This window comes from Pan troglodytes, chromosome X (assembly GCF_028858775.2).
Source record: "Pan troglodytes isolate AG18354 chromosome X, NHGRI_mPanTro3-v2.0_pri, whole genome shotgun sequence".
In the NCBI taxonomy this organism is placed as follows: Eukaryota; Metazoa; Chordata; class Mammalia; order Primates; family Hominidae; genus Pan; species Pan troglodytes.
In genome coordinates this window covers 22,777,859-22,804,414 of record NC_072421.2, presented here as the reverse complement: position 1 = coordinate 22,804,414, position 26,556 = coordinate 22,777,859, and the positions used below count along the sequence as shown (strand labels likewise).

Sequence of the window (26,556 nt, the reverse complement as noted above, 5' to 3'; positions counted from 1 at the left end):
AATAGTAGTAACCATCCTATAGGGTTAAGATTAAATGATATTATATATACAATATTAACATATATAAATATATATAATTCAATATATACTTATATATTACATATTGATATATATTATATAAATATTATATAATATATGTATAATTTATAATATATAACTACAAATGTATATTAATATTAGATATAATTAATATTTAATATTACATATTAATATTATATATCTAATATTAGATTATAAAATGTACTAGATAACATTAGATATTAAATATATAGTATCATTTAATCTTCACAAAAACCCTATAGGATGGTTACTACTATTAGCTCCATTTTACAGATAATTAAACTGAGGCTTAAAGATGTTAAGTAACTTGCCCAAGGTTGCAAGTTATTAGTGGCCAAGCGAGGATTCAAAATCAAACTGTCATACTTCAGAGCTCACACCCTTAACCACTAAACCACACAAAGTCATATACCCTTCTACCAAACTCAGTTAGTACCTGGGCATGCTCTAATAGCTATATTAGTTACCTCTTGCTGTGTAACAAATCATCCCCAGACATAGTTGCTATCTCCCCATTTCTCTGGGTCAGAAATTTGGAAACAGCTTATTTGGGTGGTTCTGTATCAGTGTCTCGTGAGGTTGCAGCCAAGATGTCAGCCTGGGCCACGGTCATCTGAAAGCTTGGCTGCACTGGGGATCTACTTCCAAGATGGTGCACTCACATGGTACTCCTAATGGGCAGGGGGCCCCAGTTCCTTCACATGTGGATCTCTGTGTGAGCTCCCTGAATGCCCTCACAGTGTGGTGGTTGGCTTCCCCCAGAGTGAACATTATCCAAAAAACAAAAGCCACAATGTTTTTTATGACCCAGCCTCAGAAGTCATAATCTAGAATTTCCATAGCATCCTATTAGTTACAGTGGTAAGCCTTACTCAGTGTGGCAGGGGACTAGACAGCGGCATGAATACCGGGAAGTGAAAATCATTGGGGCCTTGAAAATTCACTTGAAAATCAAGTGAATAAGTGGAAAAAAAAATTACTAAGAATTGCTCTGAGTGTCAGGATCTCTTTTAGGTAGTGAGAAATTTGGATGAGGTGACCACTTAAGTTTCTTTCTAGCTCTAAAAACAATGGAAGACTATTCCCAAATTCTATATATTAGTCTTATATTCTCATGTCCCCAGATGGAACATCAAGTGGATTCAAAGATTTAATTTCATTAAATTCCAAGAGAAGCCACAGGTGAGTATTTGCTAACTTAGCTTTTACTTTATGGTTTCAGGCAGAGCCAATGAACTATGAGAAATTCTCCCAGTTTGAAACACAGTTATTTCCTTAACGGCAAAACAAATCTGTTTGATTTCCAGATTAATTCCATAATTCGATGCCAGCATAAGCCCAGCCTCTGGACAAAGGCTTATCTTCTTTAGCAGAATATCTGTGATTAAACTGAGGGGGAAAAAATCCCTTGTGTATAACAGCAAAGATAATAAAATCATTGGTTTTAGCCCTTAGGCCATGCTTGTTTTCAAGCCAAGATCTTATCTGTTTAAAATACTTCTTTAATTTGATTTGAGATGTATGAAAATAAAAACCAAATACTTAAATGAGGCGCTTTTCAAATATTCATTGATAATGAATACTTAAAATAAATTTTCTTCTAAAGACCAATCCGTGTTAGTAGAAATGAAAACCAAATATGAGCTGTTCACTCTTCCCACCACTACCACTACCTGAATATTGCCACCTGTTTTGTAAATAAAGTTTTACTGGAACACAGCCAGGCTCATTGGTTTATGAACTGTCTATGGCTGCCATGGCAGAGTCGAGAAATTGCAACAAAGACAGTATGACTTGCAAAGCCAAAAATATTACTATCTGGCAATTTACAGAAATAGTTTGCCAATCCCTGGTCTACACCTCTAGAGACTTAGCCTGAGGCAACCTATTATTAGCTCCAGATGTCCATGCATACTATACGCTGTTCCAAACATTTTTATGGAGAAAAGGAGCAGTGTTCCTATTTATTTTGAGGTGTCACTTAACATACAGTAAAAGCATACATTTTTGTTGTTGTTAAAGACAGGATCTTGCTCTGTCACCCAGGCTGGAGTACAGTGGCATAATCATAGCTCACTGCAGTCTCAAACCCCTGGGCTCAAGCAATCCTCCCACCTTAGCCTCCAGAGTAGCTGGGACTACAAGTGCATGCCACCACACCTGGCTAATTTTTTGTTGTTTTTTGTAGACACAGGGTCTTGCTATATTGCCCAGGCTAGTCTCGAACTCCTGGGTTAAAGCAATCCTCCCACCCTGGCCTCCCAAAGTGCTGGGATTACAAGCGTGAGCCACCACACCCAGCCAGACACAAATTTTAATGATAGAACACGGTGAGTTTTTACTCTTGTATCACCTGTGTAACCACATCTGAGATCAAGATAAAGAATGTGTCACACGCCTCCTCTCAGTCAATACCCCCAATAAAGGTACTCATTATTTTAACTTCTATCATATAGATTTATTTGCCTGTTCCTGAACTTTATACACATGAAACAGAACAGTATTTAGTCTTATACCTGGCTTCTTTTACTCAGCATTTAGTCAGTTGCATGCATACATATTATAATGTGGAACATTATAATAAAATCTCTTTTTTTTTTTTTGAGACAGAGTCTCACTCTGTCGCCCAGGCTGTAGTGCACTGGCACAATCTCGGCTCACTGCAACCTCCGCCTTTTGGGTTCAAGTGATTCTCCTGCCTCAGCCTCCTGAGCAGCTGGGATTACAGGCGCCTGCCACCAAACCTGGCTAATTTTTTATATTTTTAGTAGAGATGAGGTTTCACCACGTTGGCCAGGCTGGTCTCGAACTCCCAACCTCAGGTGATCCACCTGCCTCAGCCTCCCAAAGTGCTGGGATTACAGGCGTGAGCCACCATGCCCGGCCTAAGATCTCTTGAGGGCAAAAGTTTGAAATAATCCCCCCTGCCGATCTTTATATTTTGCTGTTTGTCCTGTGACACAATGGTTATCGCAGGGATTCCTGGCATGCCAGGTTTAGATATACAAGCCCTGAGCTTGGCAATGTGCTGGCACTTTACAAATTCATCTCATTAAATCTTCCCCTAAAACCCTATGGGCTAGATAGCCTCAACATGTGGCAGACAGGACAATAGGGGTCTGGAAGGATAAAAACCTTGACTAAGGCCATACAAACTAGATCTCTGATTCATGTTCTCACCTTGCCACTCTGAAAAGCAGCAAGATCAGTGTCGCAGTTATCACAAAGTTAGGGTTAAGCACCAATCATTTCAGATTTGTGTTTTCCTCTTTAACCACCTTATTCAAATATAATTAAATTTTATGACAGCTACTGAGTATAACTCCTCATACAGCAGATTTAAATCATTATAATTTCACAGTACGTGCCATGTCTAGAGACGTTGCAACCCAGCTTGACAAGGGAAGAAAAATAAGAAGTTGTAACCACCCTGTAAAAATCTAACATTGAAAGATGGCCACAAATCATAGGGTTCCACACAAAGGCATGGATTTGAAAAAGAAAAAACAACTACAGGTTTTTCTGTTTTCTATTCAAGTCTCTATTGCATGCAGAAGCAGATTTAAGTAGCATAAATCAGAAAATGATAATGGGAACCGAATGAAATTGTCATAAATCACGTTACTAAGTATAGTTACATCTTAGATGTAAAACCCAATTAAACAGATGGCCACATGCTGTCAGAATCAGCCCCTAATCAATAAAGATGTTCATTTTAGAGAATCACCTCAATTTTTCACTTCTTCAGCGAAGCAAAAAGAAGGTAGTTGTAGGGTGGGGGAAGTCCCAGGAAACCCGGTGGGGAAGTGTGTAAGAAGAAACTCCACCTGTCTTAATTTGCAGTCCAGAAAATCAGAAAGGAGAGAGGGGGAAAAAAAGTCACCCAAAGGATTCCTTGTCATCTTGCCTGGGAATGTAATTTACAATGAGAGCAAGCACTGGTCATTAGGAAAACAGAAACAGCTTGAATCTCTTAATTAAAATACTGTTTCAAATTGTTCATTTGAAAAAACCCCTCTGCCCATGAGCTTTCATGAAACCATTGGGTTACCCTGAAATGGTTTCTTCCTCAGTAAACCTCTGATAGGATTAGCCCTTCCCAGGCAAGAAAAAGGCTGAGCAGGGGTGAACCCTGGAGATGGAACTATTATTAGACACACTTAAGTACCCCAAGGAGCAGTAAGCCTTCAGTGACATTTTAAAGTGAATGCGGAAACGTCGGCTTTTCTTGCATAAGAGCTGATTTCTTACACTCGCTAGACTGGTGAAAATTAAATCTACCAATGCCAAGAGTTGATGAAAATGAGGAACAACAGAAACACTTCTGTACTTTGGAACACCAGCTTTGGAAAACATTTGATATTATCTGATAGATAACTTCTTCCTATCAGCCAATAATTCCTCTCCTGGATGTATACCCTCAGACACTTGTTCCAAGAGACATTCACAAGAATATGCAGAGCAGCACTGTTCATAAGCAAAAACCTGGGTGTGGGGACACATAGGCTGGACAACAGAAGAATAAACAATCTGGGGGTACAGTCATGAAATATTATACAGCAGGGAACATGAAAACAACCTACCACCACATGCTACACGAACAAATCCTAAAAACATGTTGACTGAAAAATCGCAGTTGTTTAAGATTGCATACAGTAAGATACCATTTTTATTATACTAAGAAACAAGTAAAAATAAACAACATATTCTTTAGGGATACCTATATAAATAAAGTTTTATTTTAAAAAAACAAAACAAAAATGATAAACCCTCAAATCAGAAGAGTGTTACTTCTGTGGTGAGAGGGAGGGATGGTTCCTGATGGGGTGAGGGCGTCGTAGGCACATATTAATTTCGTCATGTTTTCATATATTCTTTATAACTTATATGTGCCAAAATGTTACATGTTCTTTTGCATGTACCAAATATTAGACAATAAAACGTTTTTAAGTGAATAATCTAAACAATTTCTATTTCCCAATAGAATATCCTAAATGTGATTATAATTAATAATAAATTATTATAAGTATTAGTTATAATTAATAACTCAAATATCATAAGTTCCCATATAACATATGCAACTTAGTTCTCAAGTTGGCATTTAGGGCCTTAAGAAAGCAATGGTAGTTTCGTGATAATGAATATTTATACAGTAAGAAGTGACATTCAAAATATTTAACAACTTACTTGGTTATGTAAATTAATGTATAAATAAAAAAATCCCGCCATCTGCTTGTGTTCCGTCTTTCTGTTCATTTCTCTCTCAGACCGAAGTCGGGCAGAAACTGCCATTCCTAACAGTGGCCACACGAGGGCGGCTCTAAGAAGATGTGCCAGCTGGTAGTGAGCAGCCACAGCCTTCGGGCTGTCCTCTGACCAGAGTCCTGTAGGAACAACGGCCAGTATGGAGGACCCACGGCAGACTGGCCAACTGGCCAGAGGGAAGGCAGGATGCCTCCCTAAGGAGGTGGCCTGGCCTTTGAATACAGATTTGAAGGAAATGGGAGCATAAACCAGGCAGGTCACTTGGGGAAGTTTTCCAAGAGAAAGCGAACCCCAGGTATAAATGCTCCCAGAGCAGAGCGTGTCAGGTGTGCTCTGTAAACACAAAGGAGGCCAGTGTGGCCGGAACAGAAGGAGGGAGGAAGGGGGAGAGTAGCAGGAGGTACGGGCAGAAAGATAACAGACCTTAAGGCCATTATAAATAATTTGGCTCTTTCTCTGAGTGAGATGGGATGCTGATAAAAGCTTTTGAGCAAAGAAGTGACACGATGTGACTGTAAAACGTCTTAAAATCGCTACAATATTATATTTAGAATAGACTGAAGGGGGGTAAGAACAAAAGCAGGGAGGCCAATGAGGAGGCTATTACCATAATCCAGGTGGGAGATAGTAGTGGTATGAACAAGGGTGATAAATTCCATCCCCTGCATTCAACACTGTAGAAATGTGATTAAAACCATGAGATTAGATGTTATCACCAAGCAAGTGAGCAAAGATGGAGAGAAGAGAACAGAAAAGGTGCAAAGACTGAGCCTTGGGGCATGCCATCATTAAGAGATATGGGAGATGAGGAGAAACCAGCAAGGATTTGAGCAACAGTGGCCCACCCTCCCCAAGACAAGCCACCACCAACCGGAATTTGGTGTTTGTCATTCTCATGAATGTCTTTACACTTACACTACAAATGGATGGACCTCCAAACCATGTGTAGAATTGTTCTGCATGATTTTCAACTTTATTTATATAGTATCATACTTGATATATTTTCCCAAGTTGTTTTACTTGTGAAATTCATCCATGATAATATATGTTGCTCATTTTTCACTGCTGTATGGTATTCCTTTGTGTGAATATGCCACATGTGACTCATCTTCCTGCAGAGGAATATGTAGGTTATTTTGCTTTTTCTACTATTATAAAGAATACTGTTATGAGCATTTTTGCATGGGCTTCTTTATGCCTTGTGCAAGAGTTCTCTAGGGCAGCTGTTCCCAAACTTTAGCATACATTACAATCACCTGCAGGTTTTATTGCACCAGATTTCTGAGCTCCACATCCAAAGTTTGATCAATAGACCTAAGGTGGGGCCTGGGAATTTGCATTTCTAACAAGATCCCCCATGATGCTATTACTGCAGGTCCAAGGACCACATTTCAAGAATCACAGCATTAGAGCACATTCCAGGAGCACACCTCATGGTCATAGGTATGCATGCACAACTTCAGCTTTTTGAGATATTGTCAAATTGCCCTGCAAAGTGGATGAGCCAATCTATCTTTCCACCAGCAGTGAGTATGTGTCCTTATTGCCAAGGCTGGATGCTGTCAGACTTTTTATTTGTGCCATTCAGATCTTAATAATTTTTTAAGGCCAGGTGCAGTGGCTCACGCCTGTAATCCCAGCACTTTGGAAGGCCAAGGTGGGCAGATCACTTGAGGCCAGGAGTTTGAGACCAGCCTAGTCAACATGGCAAAACCCCATCTCTGCTAAAAATACAAATAAAAAAAATTTAGCTGGGCGTGGTGGTGCACACCTGTACTCCTAGCTACTCAGGAGGCTGAGGCACAAGAATAACTTGAACCTGGGAGGCAGAGGTTGCAGTGAGCCAGGATCGTACCACTGAACTCCAGCCTAGGTGACAGAGGGAGACTCTGTCTTTAAAAAATAATAAAAATAATAATTTTTTAAATTTATCATGGTATTTTTAATTACATATACCTGATACATGTAAGTAGAAAACCTCAAGACATAACTTCCTAGCGTTAATAAGAATATTTCCAAGCTTCTTTCTTACATACAGATGGTCCGCTCAGGTTCTACAATCTGCTCAGTTACCTGCTGTTTTCCCCACCAATCCTAGGAATGAATAAAATGGCATGGACAAAATCAGTAAGGCCATTATGAAAGGAAAGTGGAAACTTGCTCCTTTTCATGGCAAACTTCATTATGGTTTAATTTGGTTTACTGTAGTTGACTTTTTTTCAATCAGTGGTGACATAAAGCTTTAAAAAAAAACTAGTAAGGTGAAGAGAATGAGGAAAATTTGGCATATAGGTAGGAGAACAACCTTCCTTCACCAGCATACCCTGCCACTTTTGGGGGAAATAAGAAATGTCTTACCCTCCATCATAGTCATGGAAAAGTTCTTTGCATTTTATACCAGGTTACCAAGGAGACAAGGAACCCGTACTCACGGATCTGGTTGGTGGATGCACTGTAGAAGGCATTGACAGTCGTTGGATTTGTAAACCACCTGTAGAAAAAGAAACAAATGCCAGAGAGTAATCATCATTATACAGGCAGGAGGGAAGCAAAGACAAACACAGCATGGCTGGGTTTATTAGAAGATAACATGGAACAATGGGGATGTTGGACATGAGGGGAAATTATTCCCTCAGTTTAGGGCTACTGTACTGCTCAGTGAACAATCTCATCCTAAACTGAACATGGCTCAATGAAAATATATTAACATGCCCAGTTATTTATTGTTACTAACTTAACAGAAAAAAAGTCAGCACACCAGTGCTTTTGAAAAAGTTTTAAAGAGAATTTCTAGAATCTAAAGGGCTGTCCCTGCAAATGGAAACACAGCAACTATATATTTGCCAGGCCCTATTCAATGGGTTGAATGGACAATTGGGTTTCTATGCTGCATTACCTCTGGCCTGTCCATTTAAAAGTTCTGGATTGGTGACAACACAGAGGTCCATTTAAAGAAAGATGAATAAAGTCCAACTATGCCACCCAGAGGGTCTGCCTGCTCCAGTGGAAAGTGTACTGCCTCTATCACTAACTAGCTGAATTGTATGGGAAGAGTCACCTACCTTCCTGGGGTTTGGTTTTAGCTATAAAATTAAGGCATTGCATTAGGACATCTAAAGGATCCCTTCTATCTAAAGGGAGTCTACACCCAAACCTTAAATGCACAATAGGTTACTGGGATCAGCAGTCAGCAAATTTTTTTCTGTAAAGAGTGAGATCATAAATATTTTAGGCTTTACAGGCAAAGAGGCAAAATCAAGGATATTACGTAGGTACTTAAGAGCAAACTGTCCACAAATTTTATTGATGAAATCCAAAAAATAACAATAGTAATCAAGTACAATTATTTCTCTTTTTTCTTTCAGAGACAGGGTTTCGGCATGTTGGCCAGGCTGGTCTCGAACTCCTGACCTCAAGTGATCCACCCACTTCAGCCTCCCAAAGTTCTGGGACTACAGGCGTGAGCCACCATGCCCAGCTGAGTACAATTATTTCTAATATATGCCTATTAATGAGAATAATGGAATTATTTTGGGATGAGATAACATTTTGCTTAATTGGGGTTCAAAGTTATGCTTCTCCAATTTGGAGGTTCCTCAAAGAACTAAAAATGGAGCTACCATATGATCCAGCAGCCCCACTGCTGGGTATATACTCAAAGGAAAGAAAATAATCAAAGAGATATCTGCACTCCCATGTTTGTTGCAGCACTGTTCACAATAGCCAAGATTTGGAAGCAGCCTAAGTGTCCACCAACAGGTGAATGGATAAAGAAAATGTGGTACATATACACAATGGAGTACTATTCAGCCATAAAAAGAATGATATCCTGTCATTTGCAACACATGGATGGAACTGGAGGTCATTATGTTAAGTGAAATAAGCCAGGCACAGAAAGACAAACATTGCATGTTCTCACGTATTTGTGAGATCTCACGTATTTGTGGGATCTAAAAACCAAAACGATTGAACTCATGGAGATAGAGAGTAGAAGGATGGTTACCAGAGGTTGGGAAGGGCGGTAGGGGAATGGGGGAGAAGTGGGGATGGGTAATGGGTACAAAAAATGTATAGTTAGAAAGAATGAATAAGACCTAGTATTTGATAGCACAACAGGGTGACTATAGTCAATAATAGTTGTACATTTTAAGATAACTATAATAATATAAGCGGATTGTTTGTAACACAAAGGATAAATGCTTGAGGGGATGGATACTCCCATTTTCCATGATGTGATGATTATGCATTGCAGGCCTGTATCAAAATATCTCATGTACCCCATAAATATTTACAACTACTACGTACCAACAAAAATTATTTTAATTAAAAAACAAAAACAAAAAACAGAACAAAGTTAGGGCTTCCCCATCATCAAACCAACTGCAAACATTTATCTCTAAAAATTATTCTTAGCTCATGGGCCATACAAAAACAGGCAGCAGGTGAGGTTTAGCCCACAGGCCATAGTGGCCAAACCCTGACTTAGATGGTTGTGAGTTTCAGTGACTGCTTGTTATGATTAAAACCAAGCAATTCATCTTAAGCAAAATTGCTAAAAATAAACTCCTAAGCCCAGCAGTGGCATGCAAATACAGTTCCAGCTACTTGGGAGGCTGAGGCAGGAGGATTGCCTGAGCCCAGAAGTTCCAGTCTCTAAAAAAATTAAGAAGAAAAAAAAAAACTTGTATAAATCCCTTTCTAGAATAATTGTATTACTCATTTATGTCTAATAGGATAATTATGTCAGACTAACAAATTCATTTATGTCAGGTTAATATGAAACTAATAGGAAACCCAATTATTGATACTAGTTGGTAAACTCATACCTTCTCCCCAGCTACAAAGAAGTCTATGAATATGTCATTCTGTTATCATTATCATTATATTTAGCTAACATTCATTGAGCACTTACTATGTCCTAAGCACCTTCTATTCATCAGTTTTTCCCCATGGCAACATAGGAATTATTAGCCCATTTCACAGATGAGGATAATGAGATTTATGAGCATTATGTGCTTGTACGAGGCCTGGTCTGTCTGACTTCAAACCAGTTCGCCTAAGCATTATATTATACTGTAGACATTACTGGAAATCAAGAAAGAGCACCTCCTCTCTTTTCAAAACCGAAACCTAGACATATTTCCATAAAATGCATATTATTTTCCTTCAAATTTAGGGTATTTCAATTAAGCCCTAGTGTTTAACATAAACTTGCTGGTTGGCCTACTTTCCTGAGGAAACAAGTGAAGGGGAAAGCACCTCTATTGACCTAACTTGGCTACCTGTAGTAGGCAAAATTATGGCCAAGTCCTAATCCCTGGATCCTATGAACATGTTACATTACATAGTAAGAAGGACTTTGCAGGTGTAATTAAGCTTAAGGACCTTAAAATAGAGAGATTATCCTGGATTATTCAGGTAGGCTCAATCTAATCACAAGCCCTTAAAAGCAGACAACCTTGTTTGGCTGGAATCAGAGAGATGCAACAGAGGAGGAAGTCGGAGAGGAGGAAGGGTAAGAAGGATTTGACACGCTGCTGGCTCTAAGATGTAGGGGCAATGGGCAAGGACTGCATAAATCCCTCTGAGAACAAAGAGTGGCTTCCAGGCGATAGCCAGCAAGGAAGTAAAGACCTTACCCCTACGATCAGAAAGAACTGGATTCTGCCAACAACTTGAATCCCCTTGGAAGGGGATTATTCCCAGAACCTCCCCATAAGAGCCCAGCCGGCTGACACTCTGATTTCAGCCTTATGAAATCCAAAGCAGAGAAAACAACCAAGCTACCCTAGACTTCTGAGCTAGAGAACTGTGAGATAATAAATCTGTGCTGTTTTAAGCTGCTTAGGTTGTAGGAGTTTGTTACAGTAGCAATAGGAAACTAATACACTACCCAAAGAACCCAACATTTGTAGGTCAAGAGGGGAAAATCCAGGTGGGTGCCTTGGCTTCTAAATAACACTGGAATGAATCATAATATATACAAAAGATAACGTGTATTCCTAGAGCTTGTCCCTTCTCTTTTTGTTCTTCCCAACTCCCCTCTCTTTAAAATAACAAACTTTTAAAATATTCAGGTAAGGGCCATGCAGGGAAAATGTTCCTAACTGCTGGTAGACAAAGGTAGACAAAGCAAACCAAACAACCAGTCTCTGAAACTAGACCTTAATGGGGCTTCTGAAGCTTCAACAAGAATAACGAAAACATCTTATTTCAGACACATGATGTTACCATTCCTGACCTCCCAGGGCTCTTATTGACTCTAGGGCACGTATGGAGCCTTGATAATACCCAGAGCTGATATTAAGCAGCTGCACCAGTAGATCCTACCAGTTGTTGATGCTGTTATTTCTTCTATTTGTTCAGGGCCCATGCCAAACCAGCTGTTAAACATTTTGTATATCTCCCGTATTACATCCAAGTTTATTATATATTTAGTTTTACTATTCTCTAATGTAAGGCTACATGTGCTAGTTTTCATATGTGTTTGTGAACTTTTTTACACTCCTCCCATTAAGAGATGGAATCTAAATTCCTCTCCCCTTGATTATGGGTTAGCCTTAGTGACTCACTTCTAAAGAATAATATGCAGCAGAAATGACAGTGTGACTTCCAAGGCTAGGTAATTAAAGGTGATACAACTTCCCCCTGATGCATACAAGCACACCCTCCCTCCCTTCTTCTTTCTCAGAAAAGCTGCTCTTTGAACTTTCTATATCAATCAACATGCTGTAAGGAAACCCAACATACATGAAGAGGCCATATGTAGATGTTCTAGTCAACAGTCAGCATCAACCATTAGACATGTGAGAGAGGTAGCCTTCCATATGACTCCAGCCCCGCCACTATCTGACTGTAACTACATGAAAGACCACAAATGGCCAGGTGCAGTGGCTCATGCCTGTAATCCCAGCACTTTGGGAGGCTGAGGTGGGCAGATCACCTGAAGTCAGGAGTTCGAAACCAGCCAGGCCAACATGGTGAAATGCTGTCTGTACTAAAACTACAAAAATTAGCTCAGCGTGGTGGCGGGCACCTGTAATCTCGGCTACTCAGGAGGCTGAGGCAGGAGAATCGCTTGAACCTGGGAGACGGAGGTTGCAGTGAGCCGAGATCACGCCAATGTACTCCAGCCTGGTGACAGAGTGAGACTCTGTGTCAAAAAAAAAAAAACAAAAAAAAAAAACCCACAAACGAGAACCATGCAGCTGAGCCTAGTGACCCCCAGAACCATGAGAGAGAAAAATAATGACTGTTGTTTCAATACTCTAAATTTGGGGGAGGTTTATCACACAGCAATAGATAAATGGAATGCTGAAAAGTTGGCTATCCACAGACTAAGTCCAACCCAACGGGCTGAATCTTCCCAGAAAACTGTTTTGCTTGCCCAACACAATGGCTTAACAAACTATTGAATTGGAATTCCTTTAAGTGGTGTGTGTAATTACTAGTTTTCTACAGTCCCTACCACTCCCTGTTGTTTACACCCATGTAGGTCAACCATTTGTTAACTGACTGGCCCCTGAAGGCATCTGAGTTTGCACAGCTTATGTCCCAACAAGATTTTAAGTTGCTTATGGGCTTTGACTGTTGTCCAAATGGTAAGTGCTGAACAGAAGATCACTAAATCCATTAAAATGAATTTATTGCATGTATACATCCACTTCAATAAACAGAGAATATCATTCAAGTGCTTTAAATTCTTCTTACTATGTCTTTAGGGTGCTTCTGCAGTCTGTGTTTGAGAAAGGATTTGGTGGATAAGGTAAGGAGAGGTCTCATAGAAATTTCAAATCCCACAATAATGGGGATGAAATTATACTGGAGAATGAGATACATAAAAGGAATATAATACCAAAATACAAGAATCTGAAGAAAAAGACATTGGTACACCTATTTCTTTGGACCATATAAAATAGATATACATCAGGCTAAAGTTTTACATTTTTCTTATCAACTCCTACAGATAGTCTAGGGAATATGGAATGGAAAAGCAATAGTGTATTTATTGCTTTCTTATTAATATCCTGCAGATTATATCACTCACATTCCATGCTATAGATAATGCTTTTGCAAACAAAAGTTCTGGGCAGGAACATAATTTATAAAGACATTTAATGCATTTTTACATATTTTTCAAAAGATAGAGAATTCAGACATGTTTGGTCTCAGTAGAATGAGAGTGAGTTAAAAGTGAGGCTGGCTTAAAATAATTTCTGTCAAAGAAGGTGATCCTGAGGGAAAGAAATTACTTTCAACTCAAGCCGAGCAGTAAGTAAATCCTCTATTTTTAAGCAAGCTGATGAAGTGACAATTCTGTGAACCAACCCCTAAATATGTACCTTCAGGGATGACCACCCAATTAATTTCATTCTTGCTGACATTTCCCATCGCCTTAGAAACTTCTTAATGCACATTAGTGCAGCTAAAACGGATTCCATGAGAATAAAAGATAAAGGGTCTTTATCTCCTACACCCACAAAGAAGCAAAACGTTATTTCAGGGCTTTGTGAAAATATAATCATGATGCTGTTCAAAGTAAACTAGTGTAGTAGAGCTACTCCAGAATGATCCCCACTCGATTAACTCATGAATTTTCAGACCTGAAAGATGTCAATTCAAGCCAATGAGTATCATGAGGCTAAAAGTCTCTACAATGCCTGAAAAGGTCCAGCCAGATGTTTCCTTTAAAAAAAAAAAAAAAGAAAGAAAAGGAATTTACTCATATCTCTTTACTATGCAAAGAAGACCTTAAATTTCTAAATGTTATTTCCCTGAAATAGACATATAGTCTGAGGAAACAAGAATTACAAGCATTGCACTGATTTCCATTTCTGGAGAACTTTTCCCAAAAGTTAACCAATTTAATACCCTTGTGAAAGAGCTATTTGTTTTTCAATGACAGAAAAGAAAACCACACAAATCTCAGTTTGCCTAAGCCTGCAAAGCCAGTATATTTCTAAGGCATGAATAAAATATTAGAAATAGTTAAGACCATTAGAATCTGAAAGTTCATCAGTATCCTAGGATGATGTTAAAGATAACACATTTAGGAGTTTTTCAATTACTAATCCAGGCCTTTCTACACACCTAAATGAATAACGACATTTTGAAATCAAACAATTAGACTGACTGTATTGCCAATATGCAGGAGCCCCTGAGAAGACCCCGAAAATTCACCAAAAAATTGGTGAAACCCTTCAATTTTCCACAGATTTTTTTTTTTTAAAAAGAGTTGGAACTGATCTGAAGCAAATATTGAAGGGCAAGATTATATAGATCTGTGACTACCGTATTACATGTAGATGGTCATAGGGATACTGGAAATCATTTGCCAAAGTCATCAGATTTGAGTATTGGATTTAAGAAGCCTAAATCTAAAACTATTGAATAATTTAGACTGGGAATGAAACAGGATAGGTGGACTGAGAAATAACGTGATGAGAGGAAAGAACCAAAGACAGTGGAGCGAATGGCTTTAAACCATTATCTATCATTTTTCAAAGCAGTTCTAAAGCTGTTTCCCTTTGTGCTTTTGACTGGAGTCAGGGTTAGGTAGGGGAGAGATTCAGCTTTAGGCCTACCTCTTAAACTCAGTAACCTCCAATGAATTTTTCAGGTGCGTATTATAGGAAGGTTTGAAGGGCAGAGAGCAGGGATGGCCGGATGGAAACATAAGAGGGAGAAGTGGTAATCACCACTTCAGCCAAGGGAAAGCACAGGGGCTCAGAGTTTCTAGAAGCCAGGACAGAACAGGGACTTGAAAGGGAGAGTAGCAAAAGACTAGGCAGCATAAAAACAGCCAGTCAAAGATCTAGAAATCAGAATATTAGCCAAGGTTAAAAAGTGGGCCATGAAAAAAAAAATTGTGATCCATGGAAGCCAGGCTTGCAGGTATAATGGCATGAGAAGGTTGACAAATCATTTCTACAAAAACCAAGTATAAAACTGGACAACATTGTCAACAAATAACCATTTTAGGAATCTGGGAATTCATCAAGGGGGAGCAATAAATTAAACAAAATTTAATATTTAAAAACTGCTAGAACTTGGCATTAAGTAGAGCAGGCACTATGGCCTTTTTGCCTGAGACTACTCCTGTCCCTCCTAGCTCAGTGAGACCTTAGTTTTGTCAGAAAAAGGCTGGCTGGGAAATCAGCAGCTTTGCTGCCCCAGTGGGTAGACTCAACTGGGGGTGGCAGTGAAAAGCCACAGCTTTGTCAGATAAAAATGGCCAACATAGAGGATGAAGCAGAGCAAGAAGGCTGTAGAAACCTCCAGCAAGTGTCCTCCCTGCAGGAACACCAAATTGAACAACTAGCCACACACACACACACACACACAAAGCATCTTCATAAGAACCAAAATCCAGGTGAACAATCACAATACCTGGTTTTAACATCACATCAAGGAAAGAGGCACTGAAGAGGGTAGGAAAGCCAGTCTTGAATTGCCTATACCGTCCTTCCCTCATTCCCCAGCTGCAGCCACATGGGCACAGAGAGAAAAACCTCTGCGCTTGGGGGAAGGAGAGTACGGTGATTGTGGGACTTTGCACTGGAACTCAGTGCTGTCCTATCACAGTGGAAAAGAAACACGGGGCATATGATCATGTAAACTGATGCTAAAGAAGCATTTAATAAAATTCAACATCGTTTCAGGATAAAAACCCTCGAAAAACTGGGTATAGAAGGAATATACCTAAACACAGTAATAGTCATATATGACAGAGCCACAGTTAGTATCACACTGAATGGGGAAAAACTGAAAGCCTTTCCTCTAAGATCTAGACAAGACAAGGATGTCCACTTTTACCACTATTATTCAACATAGTACTAGAAGTCCTAGCTAGAGCAATCAGACAACAGAAGGAAATAAGGGGCATCCAAATTAGAAAGAAAGAAGTCAAATTACCCTTGTTTGTAGACAATATGATCTTATATTTGGAAAAACCTAAAGGTTCTACCAAAAAAACTATTAAAATGATAAACTGAGTAAAGTTACAGGATACAAAATCAACATAAAAATATCAGTAGCATTTCTATATTCTAAGAGAAAGCGATCTGTAAAAGAAGTCAAGAAAATAATCTCATTTACAATAGCTACGAATAAAATAAAATACCTAGGAATAAACTTAACTAAAGAAGTGAAAGGTCTCCACAATGAAAACTATAAAAACATTGATGCGAGAAATTGAAGAGGACACAAAAAAGTAGATATTCCATGTTAATGGATTAGAAGAATCAATACTGTGAAAATGCCCATACTACCAAAAGCAATCTACAGATTCACTGTAATCCCCATCAAAATATCAATGACATTCTTCACAGAAATAGAAAAAAATTCCTAAAATTTATATGGAACCACAAAAGATCCAGAATAGCCAATGTTATCCTGAGCAAAAACAACAAAACTGGAAGAATCACATTACTTAACTTCAAATTATACTACAGAGCTATAGTAACCAAAATGGCATGATATTGGCATAAAAACAGACACATAGACACAAAGATCTGAATAGACATTTCTCAAATGAAGACATACAAAAGGCAAACAGGTATATGAAAAGGTGCACAACATGAATGATTATCAGAGAAATGCAAATCAAAAATTACAATGAGATATCATCTTACCCCAGTTAAAATGGCTTTTATTCAAAAGACAGGCAAAAACAAATTCTGGTGAGGTTGTTGAGAAAAGAGAACCCTTGTACTTTGTTACTGGGAATGTAAATCAGTACAACCACTATGGAGAACAGTTTGGAGGATCCTCAAACAACTAAAAATAGAGCTACCTTACAGTCCAGCAATCCCACTGCTGGGTATATACCTAAAAGAAAGAAAATCAGTACATCGAAGGAACATCTGCACTCCCGTGTTTATTGTAGAACTGTTCACAATAGCCAAGATTTGGAAGCAACCTATGTGTTCATCAACAGACAAATGGATAAAGAAAATGTGGTATATATATACAATGGAGTACAATTAAGCCATAAAAAAGAATGAAATCCTGTCATTTACAACTACATGGATGAAACTAGAGAATATTAAGTGAAATAAGCCAGCCCCAGAAAGAAAACTTCACATGTTCTCACTTATTTGTGGGAGCTAAAAATGAAAACAATTGAACTCATGGAGATAGAGAGTAGAATGAGGCTGAGAAGGGTACTGGGTCGAGGTAAGAGGGGATGGTTAATGGGTACAAAAATATACTTAGACAGAATGAATAAGATCTATTTGATAGCATAACAGGGTGACTGCAGTCAACAACTTTTTATAGATTTAAAAATAACTAAAACTGTATAATTGGATTGTCTGTAACATAAAGAAAGGATAAATGCTTGAGGCTATGGATACCCCATTTACTCTGATGTGATTATTACACATTTTATGCCTGTATTGAAATATCTTATGTACCTCATAAATACGTACACCTACTACATACCCACAAAATTTTTTTTTAAATTTTTGAATGGCCAACTTAGTAGAAAACTAACGAGGAAAACCCAGTCAGAAATTTAAAAGAGAGATCCTGTAACTGAAATAGTAATAGAAGGGCCAAATAAGCACTCCACACATCCCTGGCTGACTGGGAAACTAGGCACATGTGCAGGGAAGACCAGTGAGGGCCTGGTGGAAGGTGAAATTGAAGGTGGACTGAGAACTGGCTATAACTTTGAAGGTGCTCCCAACCCACACACAGAGCAACTGGCAGAGGGTAGAAGCCCTATAGACTCAAGGTGTTTAAGCACAAGCTCTGACCTAATCACTGATTGAGCACTAAGCTATGTAGACACAGGGACAACCATCAGGAAGTGAGGCTAATAACTACAAATAAGAGTTAAAAAACCGAGTGGAGACATCGACAGCTACATACCACAGAGAAGATCTATTCGGCAGTATAAGTTAGGACAGTTACTTTTGATTTAAAAAAAAAAAAGCCTCAGAAAAATAAATCAGAATCCAGAGTTGCTACAACATGCTATCTAAACTGTCATTAGCAACAACAACAAAAAATGTTAAGCAAAGGAAAAACTGTAAAAAAAAATTAATTAATTTAATAAAAAGGCAATCAATAGAAACTAACTCTAGTTAGTTTGAGCCCACATATTAGATTTAGCAAAGACTTGAAAGTGACTATTATAGATGACTTCAAAGAATTAAAATAAACTTTATTTGAAGAATTAATAGAAAATATGATGACAATGACTTAACAAAGAATCACAACAGAGAAATAGAAACTACAAAAAACAAACGGAAATTCCGAAGTTGTCAGCCATAAAAAGGAATGAAATAATGGCATTCACAGCAACCTGGATGGAATTGGAGACCATTATCCTATGTAACTTAGGAATGGAAAACCACACATTGTATGTTCTTACTCATAAGAGGGAGCTAAGCTATGAGGACACAAAGGCATAAGAATGATACAGTGGACTTTAGAGACTTAGGGGGAAAGAGTGGGAGGGGGGTGAGGAATAAAAGACTACACACTGATACAGTATACATGTACACTGCTCGCGTGATGGGTGCACTGAAATCTCAGAAATCACCACTAAAGAACTTATTCATGTAACCAACCACCATCTGTTCCCCCAAAATCTATTGAAATAAAAAATAAGTTAAAAAAATAATAATACAATTAAATTAAAAAAAGAAATTCTGGAGTTGAAATCCAGACCAATAGAAATTATCCAATCTGGAGAACAGAGAGAAAAAAAGCATTGGAGAAGTGGGCCTTAGCAGAACAGAATCCAGTCCCAGGAATCAAAAGCACCAGCAGACAGAACAAAACGTGATCCAAACCTAAGCTGAAGAATTTCTCAGTTGTAAGCCTTTTATTTTCCTGTAAAATGGGGATAACAGTACCTATACCACACAGAATTCGTATGAGGATAAAATGAATTAAAAATTGTAAAGCACTTTCTGGTACAATGTAAACAAATAATAATTGTTAGCTGCTACATTCATCACTGACATTTTGCTAAGGGATGAAATCGTAGCTGGTGGGCTCTGGCCCTAAAAGTTCCTAAGGAAACTCTCCGATCTGTAGGAAAAACTCCTATAGGCAGCTGAGAGGAAGGCAAATAAATCATAACTGCTATTAGATAAAAACAATATAGCTATCAGTTCTTTGATAGGCATTACCTCAACAAATATTTTCTAGTTGCTTCTATACATTTACTTTGACATTTCTAATCATAGTTTTTTTTAAGTATTTATTCTTTTTTAAGGTCTTCAAAAGTTATTACACGAATGTAAAAATCCAGAGAAATTATTCCCTCTATATATCTTCATAACTAGATCTAGAAATAACTTTAATGTTTGCATTCTAATAAGCCTTCTCTTGATATGTGTTGATGCTAGAAATGGGGGACCTGTAATTAGACTTAAGATCTGAATCACGTAATATAAAAAATAAGAGTTGGCAAAACATGACACAGATTTTGCTAAAACAAGTTAACTGGCAAGCCAGCTACTCTGACTTGAGGGGAATTACAAAGTTTAATCTAAAGAGACTCCGCTTCTCACCAATGTATTTATCTATTTAACTTTTTTTTTTTAATACTCACTCTGTTTTTGGAACGGCTTTTCTTAGCCAGAAGAAATCAGACTGTGCTAAATACTTGCGAGTTTGTAGGACGTTGCCAAAGTAGTCGGCTTCTGAAAACTTGATCTGAATAAAACAAACCACAACATCATTGTTCTAAGTAAAGATAAAAGATGGCTCTAAAAAAATACTTCAGCATAGGAAGGAGCAACTAGCAGAGAAGCTGCATCAGTCACAGCCTCTCTCAGCTGTTATCAGTTGACCCAGAAGTCACAAAGCCATGAAATTTAGTCTCAGTGATTTTGTTAACGTAAAAACTTCAAAAATCAATATAGTCATTTCTGGATCACAGTAAAAACACAACAAGAGAAGCTGCAGTCATTTACAATGCGTTCCATTTACTTTCTAATTGAAAAATCTACTTTAACCTTTATAAAACATATTATCTTTGGTTTGAAATTTCTTGGCTCATGAGTCCTTGATCTTTTTTAAAATGTGTACTTTGTTTATTTGTCACGTAAGTTTTTTCAGTAACATGCAGTTTAGTTGGCTGAAAACTCATTTAGCTTATAGACAATGATTTAGTCAAATAATTGGTAGTTGTTCGTAAAGGAAAACAATAAATGTGATTCAGAGACCTATTTTCCACCATAAGCACAATGAAGTCACCAGAATAATTATTAACAGAATGTATCTGTTAAGACTCAAAAAGTCTCTGGTCACTAAATATTAATGAAATTACAGAGGCAAATCATAGATTATAGCTTGCATGGGAACACAGAAAGCTGGTAGCAGCTCACAACAATGTTGTCTATTAAGACAAGGAAACAGACATAATTGCTTTTTTAGTTCCTTTTCTTGTTTTGGAAGGAGAATGGCAGACGGTTTCCATTCTATAGGCACTCCATCTACAAAACTAGCAATACCTAACCTAGCTATTTATTGTAAATAAGATCCGTGGAGCTGTTCATGCAATCGTTTGTAGTGACCTCCAATGCTTGGGTTTTTAAATATATTACTATGGAAATTAAGAAAAACACACATTTGAATAAGGAGATAACCAAGGGTAACCAAATTCTTATAAACTGTAATTTTTATAACTTTAATAGTCTTTTAAAAGCAAAAAGTAAAATACTCGTGTATATGAAACCCACAAGGCATTACATTATAGATACGAATGTATATATGCAATTTGATGGTAATAGGCTCGACAGTCACCTACTTGTTGACCAATGTCTGGCTCACATTTAGCTCCTCCCTAACACAGAGTGGGTTCTCATGTCCGTGGAGAAGTTTTTGTTAAGGAGTCATCTTAACAATCTTTCCAGGAGACCAAGCCAAAATATAAAGGAAGGAGTAAAATAACTGAAGGCACATGGAGAAAGGCAGAAATAAAAGTATTGATTCCTGGCATCCTCTGTGTTCTGCTTGGCCAACAAATTATAACACTATGACTTTAAATTGTCCCTCAAACTGCTTGCTCAGGGAAGAGGGGCTGATAAACAAATTGTGGTATATTCACATAATGGAAGGCAATACAACAGTTTACATGATTGTTCTGTATGCATGAACATGAAATAATCTTAAAAATTATGCAGAGTGAATAAGGTAAGTTGTATCTATGAGGAAATTTAAAGTTTTTAAACATGCAAAACAACACTGTATGCTGTTGATGGACGCGTACCTATGTAGCAAAAGCATAAAGAAAGGCATGGGAATAACAATAATAAGACTGAACTCAAGGTAGTGTTTATATGCAGAGATGGAGATAGACGCAGAGGAAGGAGATTAGATCAAGGAAGATTACAGACAAAATTTCAAATGCATCTGTTCATTTAAAATGTGTGTGTGCATGTACAAAGCTAATATGGCAATATGTTTACTATGTGTTAAAATAGATGTGTTCAAATGATTTTACTCATGTTCCAACATTTGAAATGCTTCATAATAAAAAGAAATCATATATACATACATATATATATATATATATATATTTTTTTTTTTTTTGAGACAGTCTTGCTCTGTCACCCAGGCTAGAGTGCAGCAGTGCAATCTCAGCTCACTGCAACCTCCACCTCCCAGGTTCATGCGATTCTTGTGCCTCAGCCTCCCGAGTAGCTGGGATTACAGACATGCACCACCATGCCCAGCTAATTTTTATATTTTTAGTAGAGATGGGGTCTTGCCATGTAGGCCAGGCTGGCCTTGAATTCCTGGACTCAAGTGATCCGCCCGCCTTGGCCTCCCAAAGTGCTGGGATTACAGGTGTGGGCCACCGCGCTGGCCAAAATCTTATAATTGATTATATTTTAAGATAAAGGTTTTCTTTTAGCCTCAGAAGAAACAGAGTAAGCACCTTGTTATAGAAAGCAACCTTACTAGCAATCCTAAGGCATTCCCAGATCATATGGTTAAAAGATGTGTCCACTGTTCAACCCTTTGCCTTTTTCAGCTTTTGTTTCCAAGACAGCTGTGCCAAAACCTTCAGAATATAACTGATAGAAAATTCAGGTATGTTCTTGGGTTCAGAACACATTCTGGGAAATTCTCTCAGAGGAATTTCCTTCAACAATATTAACTTTTTAAAAATAATATCAGTGGGGTCAGTTTTTACTTTTAGAAAACTTGCTAATTGTGATACTTTCATTACTGTTCCATCTGAAAAAAAAAAAAATCCCTTGACATTCAGGTTGGTCTACAGACATTAAACAGAAAGCCATCTCAAAACTTTCTAAAGGGCTGGGCACAGTGACTCATGCCTGTAATCCCAACACTTTGGGAGGCCGAGGCTGGCAGATAACTTGAGGTCAGGAGTTCGAGGCCAGCCTGGCCAACATGGTGAAATCCCGTCTCTTCTAAAAATATGAAAATTAACCAGGTGTGGTGGCACATGCCTGTAATCCCAGCTACTCGGGAGGCTGAGGCAGGAGAATCACTTGAACATGGGAGGTGGAGGTTGCAGTGAGCTGAGATTGTGCCACTGCACTCCAGCCTGGGCAACAGAGGGAGACTCTGCCTAAAAATTAAAAAAAAAAAAAAACGTTGTAAAGAAGAAAAGGGTCTCAAGTCTAAAAATACATTAGATAAGTAAGGACCTACCAGAACCCTGAAAATAATTGGGGGAAACAAAACTCAGAGGTAATTAATCACAATTTGCCATAGCTTATTTATGTTTAGAAAGATAATTTAAAAATTGTTTTCATTATTAAGTTGAGAATATTTCTTCTTTCTTAGCCTGGTTTAATTGATCTATTCCATTTATTTAATGGAAATCACAAGTAATAGAGGACAGGTCTTACGTTTTTCCTTGAGACAGGTTAAGTGTTTGGGGGTAGGCAGGGGCCAGTCACCGTTATTCACATATGATAGATGGGAAACAGGGCTGAGATTACGGAATTTGGCAAAGCTACACCGTCCAAGTCATTTGGCTCTGACTCCAATGTTATTTTCGTTGGTCTTAATAAGAGAACCAGTGATTCAAGGACAAAGTAAGATTGAGGAAGGGAGTAGAAGCAGTGATTAAATAAATCATGATACAACTTACTTGAAATACTATACAGCAGTTAAAATAATGGTAACAAAGGCTATAAAGACAGTAACAAAACAATATGTTACTGTAAAGGTTGGTATGCCAAATTATATGTAAACATCAATTACAGCAGTACAGAAATAGAGAAAAACAAATTAATAAACTGTAACAGAAGTATATATTATGTAGCAATATTATGAGTGTGTTTTCTCTAGTTCCCAAATTTTCTGCCAAAACCTTCAGAATATGGTTATAACTGATAGAAAATTCAGATATGTTATTGGGCTCAGAACACTTTCTGGGAAATTTTCTCAGAAGAATTTCCTTCAAAAATATTAACTTTTAAAAAATAATATCAGTGGGATCAGTTTTTACTTTTAGAAGACTTGCTAATTGTAATAATATTTTGATAATTTTAAATATTTCAAAAGGCCCTTGGATGAGAAAAAGAATTGAAACCCAGCAACTATTGAGAAAGTTCTATTTTTTCTAGAAGTAGAAACAAGAATGAATTCGCATGAATATTTTAAAGCTGCTTGTAATCTCCAAAATGAAAAAATTAAATTTGGCAAGAGACAATACTTGGCTCAAAAGCCTCTTGTCCTTTCAGTTACTGGAAAAAGTCTAGGTCAAGTTGATGATCACTTTCAATCAATTCCATCTCTTGACTTTTCAATTGCGTGACCTTTGGGGAATTAATTGGGATTCTTGTGTCATTTCCCAGGAACAGCTGTCCCGATCATAAAATTCAGGAGAGCCTACATTTCTCTTCTTGAATATCCTATCCCAGATCCACAGACTAAATGGAAGAATAAAGTTATTACCACCACCGCCACCCCAAAGATGGAGAACCTGTAATAAGCGCAGAACAAGGAAATGTGTTCAGCTTCTCTGTAGGATAAGTACATGTATATAAGACAGTACATAGGAATGCAAATGATCTGTAGTATAGTCTTTGGCCTACATGTAAGAATAGGCAGATGAAAAATACTGAAGCACTAATTGTGGTACTTTCCTTACTGTGCCAGCAGGAAGTGTAAATTCTAGGATACCTTTCATTTAATTTAAATCCATTTAAAGATACTCAGAGATATATCCAAATATCTATTAGAAAGACTTTATGTTAGGCACCCAAAGGATTTTCTGAATACTTAATGGAATCCGTATTTTATATCTACATGTTCCCTTATTCAAACAACAAAGCAACATGCAAGATTGGTGTGTTTAGACGGCTTTGCCCAAAAGTAATGTGTGTCTATACATGTAGACATACTTATTATGTTGGTGCAAAAGTAATTGCAGTTTTTGGCATTAATAGTAATGGCGAAAACCACAATTACTTTTGCACCAACCTAATATATACTGAGGTGATGCTCAAAATGTTTAATAATCCACATATACGGTGTACCATGGAGGATGCAATTCCTACAGACAGCTATGTGAAGGTGGGTCCGAGGGAGTTCCAGCCAGCACACTAGCACTGGAACCAGATGTCCCATCTCCACCCTGGGGCTGGTCTCGGTCTGCTCTGACCAGTGGAACAGTCTGGATGAAGGCCAATGTGAGAGAGTTACAGAGGCCTGGCTGGAAGGTTGGGGGTCCCACCTCCAATGCCCACCCTTAGCTCTCCAGTGCCATGATGGCCAGGGGTCCCTTGAAAGAGCTGAGCGCAATGTTTTGTGTTTTTTAACAAATAGTAAAGAATTATTTTAATATTTTAACAACCTCTTTTTCTGCAGCATTCTAGCATTCCATCTGAATATCACCTCACTCTTGCAGAGTGGCACTCTCTGTCATGTACACACACACACACACACACACTACACACACACACACTAGTGTTTCACTGGCCAAAGTAGACCAGACCCACCACAGAGAATCTTACATAGGTTCACATATCTGCATATCCCTATATGCACATTTATGTCTATGTATGTGTGTATCACTCACCAGAAACTTTGGCCTCTGAAAATTTTCTCATTTCCAATTCTCCTAAGTAAATGGAGGCCAGCCATGATTCTGACTTTGGTCCTTAGTAATGTCCTTAATTGTGCCAGTTATTTACCTGTAGTTTTTCAGCTACATGCCTACCCTTTCACTCTGTCCCGTAATGCTGGGGACTGGGAATCTGAAAACTGTTTCCCAAGCTCCTTTGCCAATTAGCTTCCTGCAAATAGGAGGCACTACAGGAAATTAGTGGGTTGCAGAAGGGAAAAGGGTGCTGTGTTGCTGTCTCTCACTCTCCCTCCCCCTCTACTCCCTCCCTTTTCTTTTTCTGACAATAACTCTGGAAGAATCTTTAGTTCCTCCTGCAAAGCTCAGCTCTGGAGTGGTAGTTCTCCTGTACTCTCCTAAGTGACGGTACCATCACCTCCTCCCTTCTGTGACCCTAGACACAGGAGTAGCAGCTGCTTTCTAAAGTTACTAATCTGTGGTTTATCTCATTTTTCCCTCTTCTTGCCTTCCAACATATTTCATGTATTAAATTCCCTGTTTAAAATACCTAGTGTGCTTTTTGCTTTCCTGGCTAATATTGAAATATTTCCAAAATTGGGAGAGACTCACTTTTGAATCTATTTCTATTAAGAATCAATGAAATGGAATACTTTATTAGGCTGATTTGAAAATGGGCTCATGCCTACCTTTTTAGGCTGATAGGCTTTCCTGCATGTTGATGGGGGTTCAAATAAAGGGCATTTTATTTCTTCCTGTTCTTTTCAAAAACTACAAGATTGTTGTTCGGAAATGCTTTGCTGAGTACCTCAGTTTACCTTGTCATCCTTAAAAAATTTCTGATTCCTTTGCATATTTACCTCTTAATTCTATCTCATTTGCTTTTATTTCCACATGAGCCCAACTTCAATTTTCAACATTTCTCCTTGACCTTCGTCTGATCCATCAGGTAATCTCGCTCCTCTTTCCTTCTGCATTTGTGCCTGATGAATCATATCTCCACCTGTCTCAAATGCAGCATGCTGTTTTTCATTTGTAACAGCCTCTCATGCTCAGAGCTCGTATTACCAGAAATTTCTCATAGGTCCTATAGCAGTCCTTATCTACATGTTTCTTAAAACTGAAAACAGTCTCATTGTGTACCAGGAATACTTCAGTCTTTTTGCTATTGCCCTCAGTGACAATATTACAATCTATCA

At 38.1% G+C, this 26,556-nt stretch overlaps 1 protein-coding gene across 1 annotated transcript in view; it reads right to left on the bottom strand.

Annotated features, from left to right (window-relative positions):
• Positions 1-26,556, bottom strand: part of PHEX (phosphate regulating endopeptidase X-linked) — a 219,083-nt gene that overhangs the window by 53,074 nt on the left and 139,453 nt on the right. Inside the window, exons 14-15 of the mRNA XM_003317380.7 lie at positions 19,898-20,001; positions 7,758-7,816 (exon numbers count right to left, since the gene is read on the bottom strand). Coding sequence (XP_003317428.2) covers positions 7,758-7,816; positions 19,898-20,001 — 163 coding nt within the window. The remainder of the gene's footprint in view (positions 1-7,757; positions 7,817-19,897; positions 20,002-26,556) is intronic.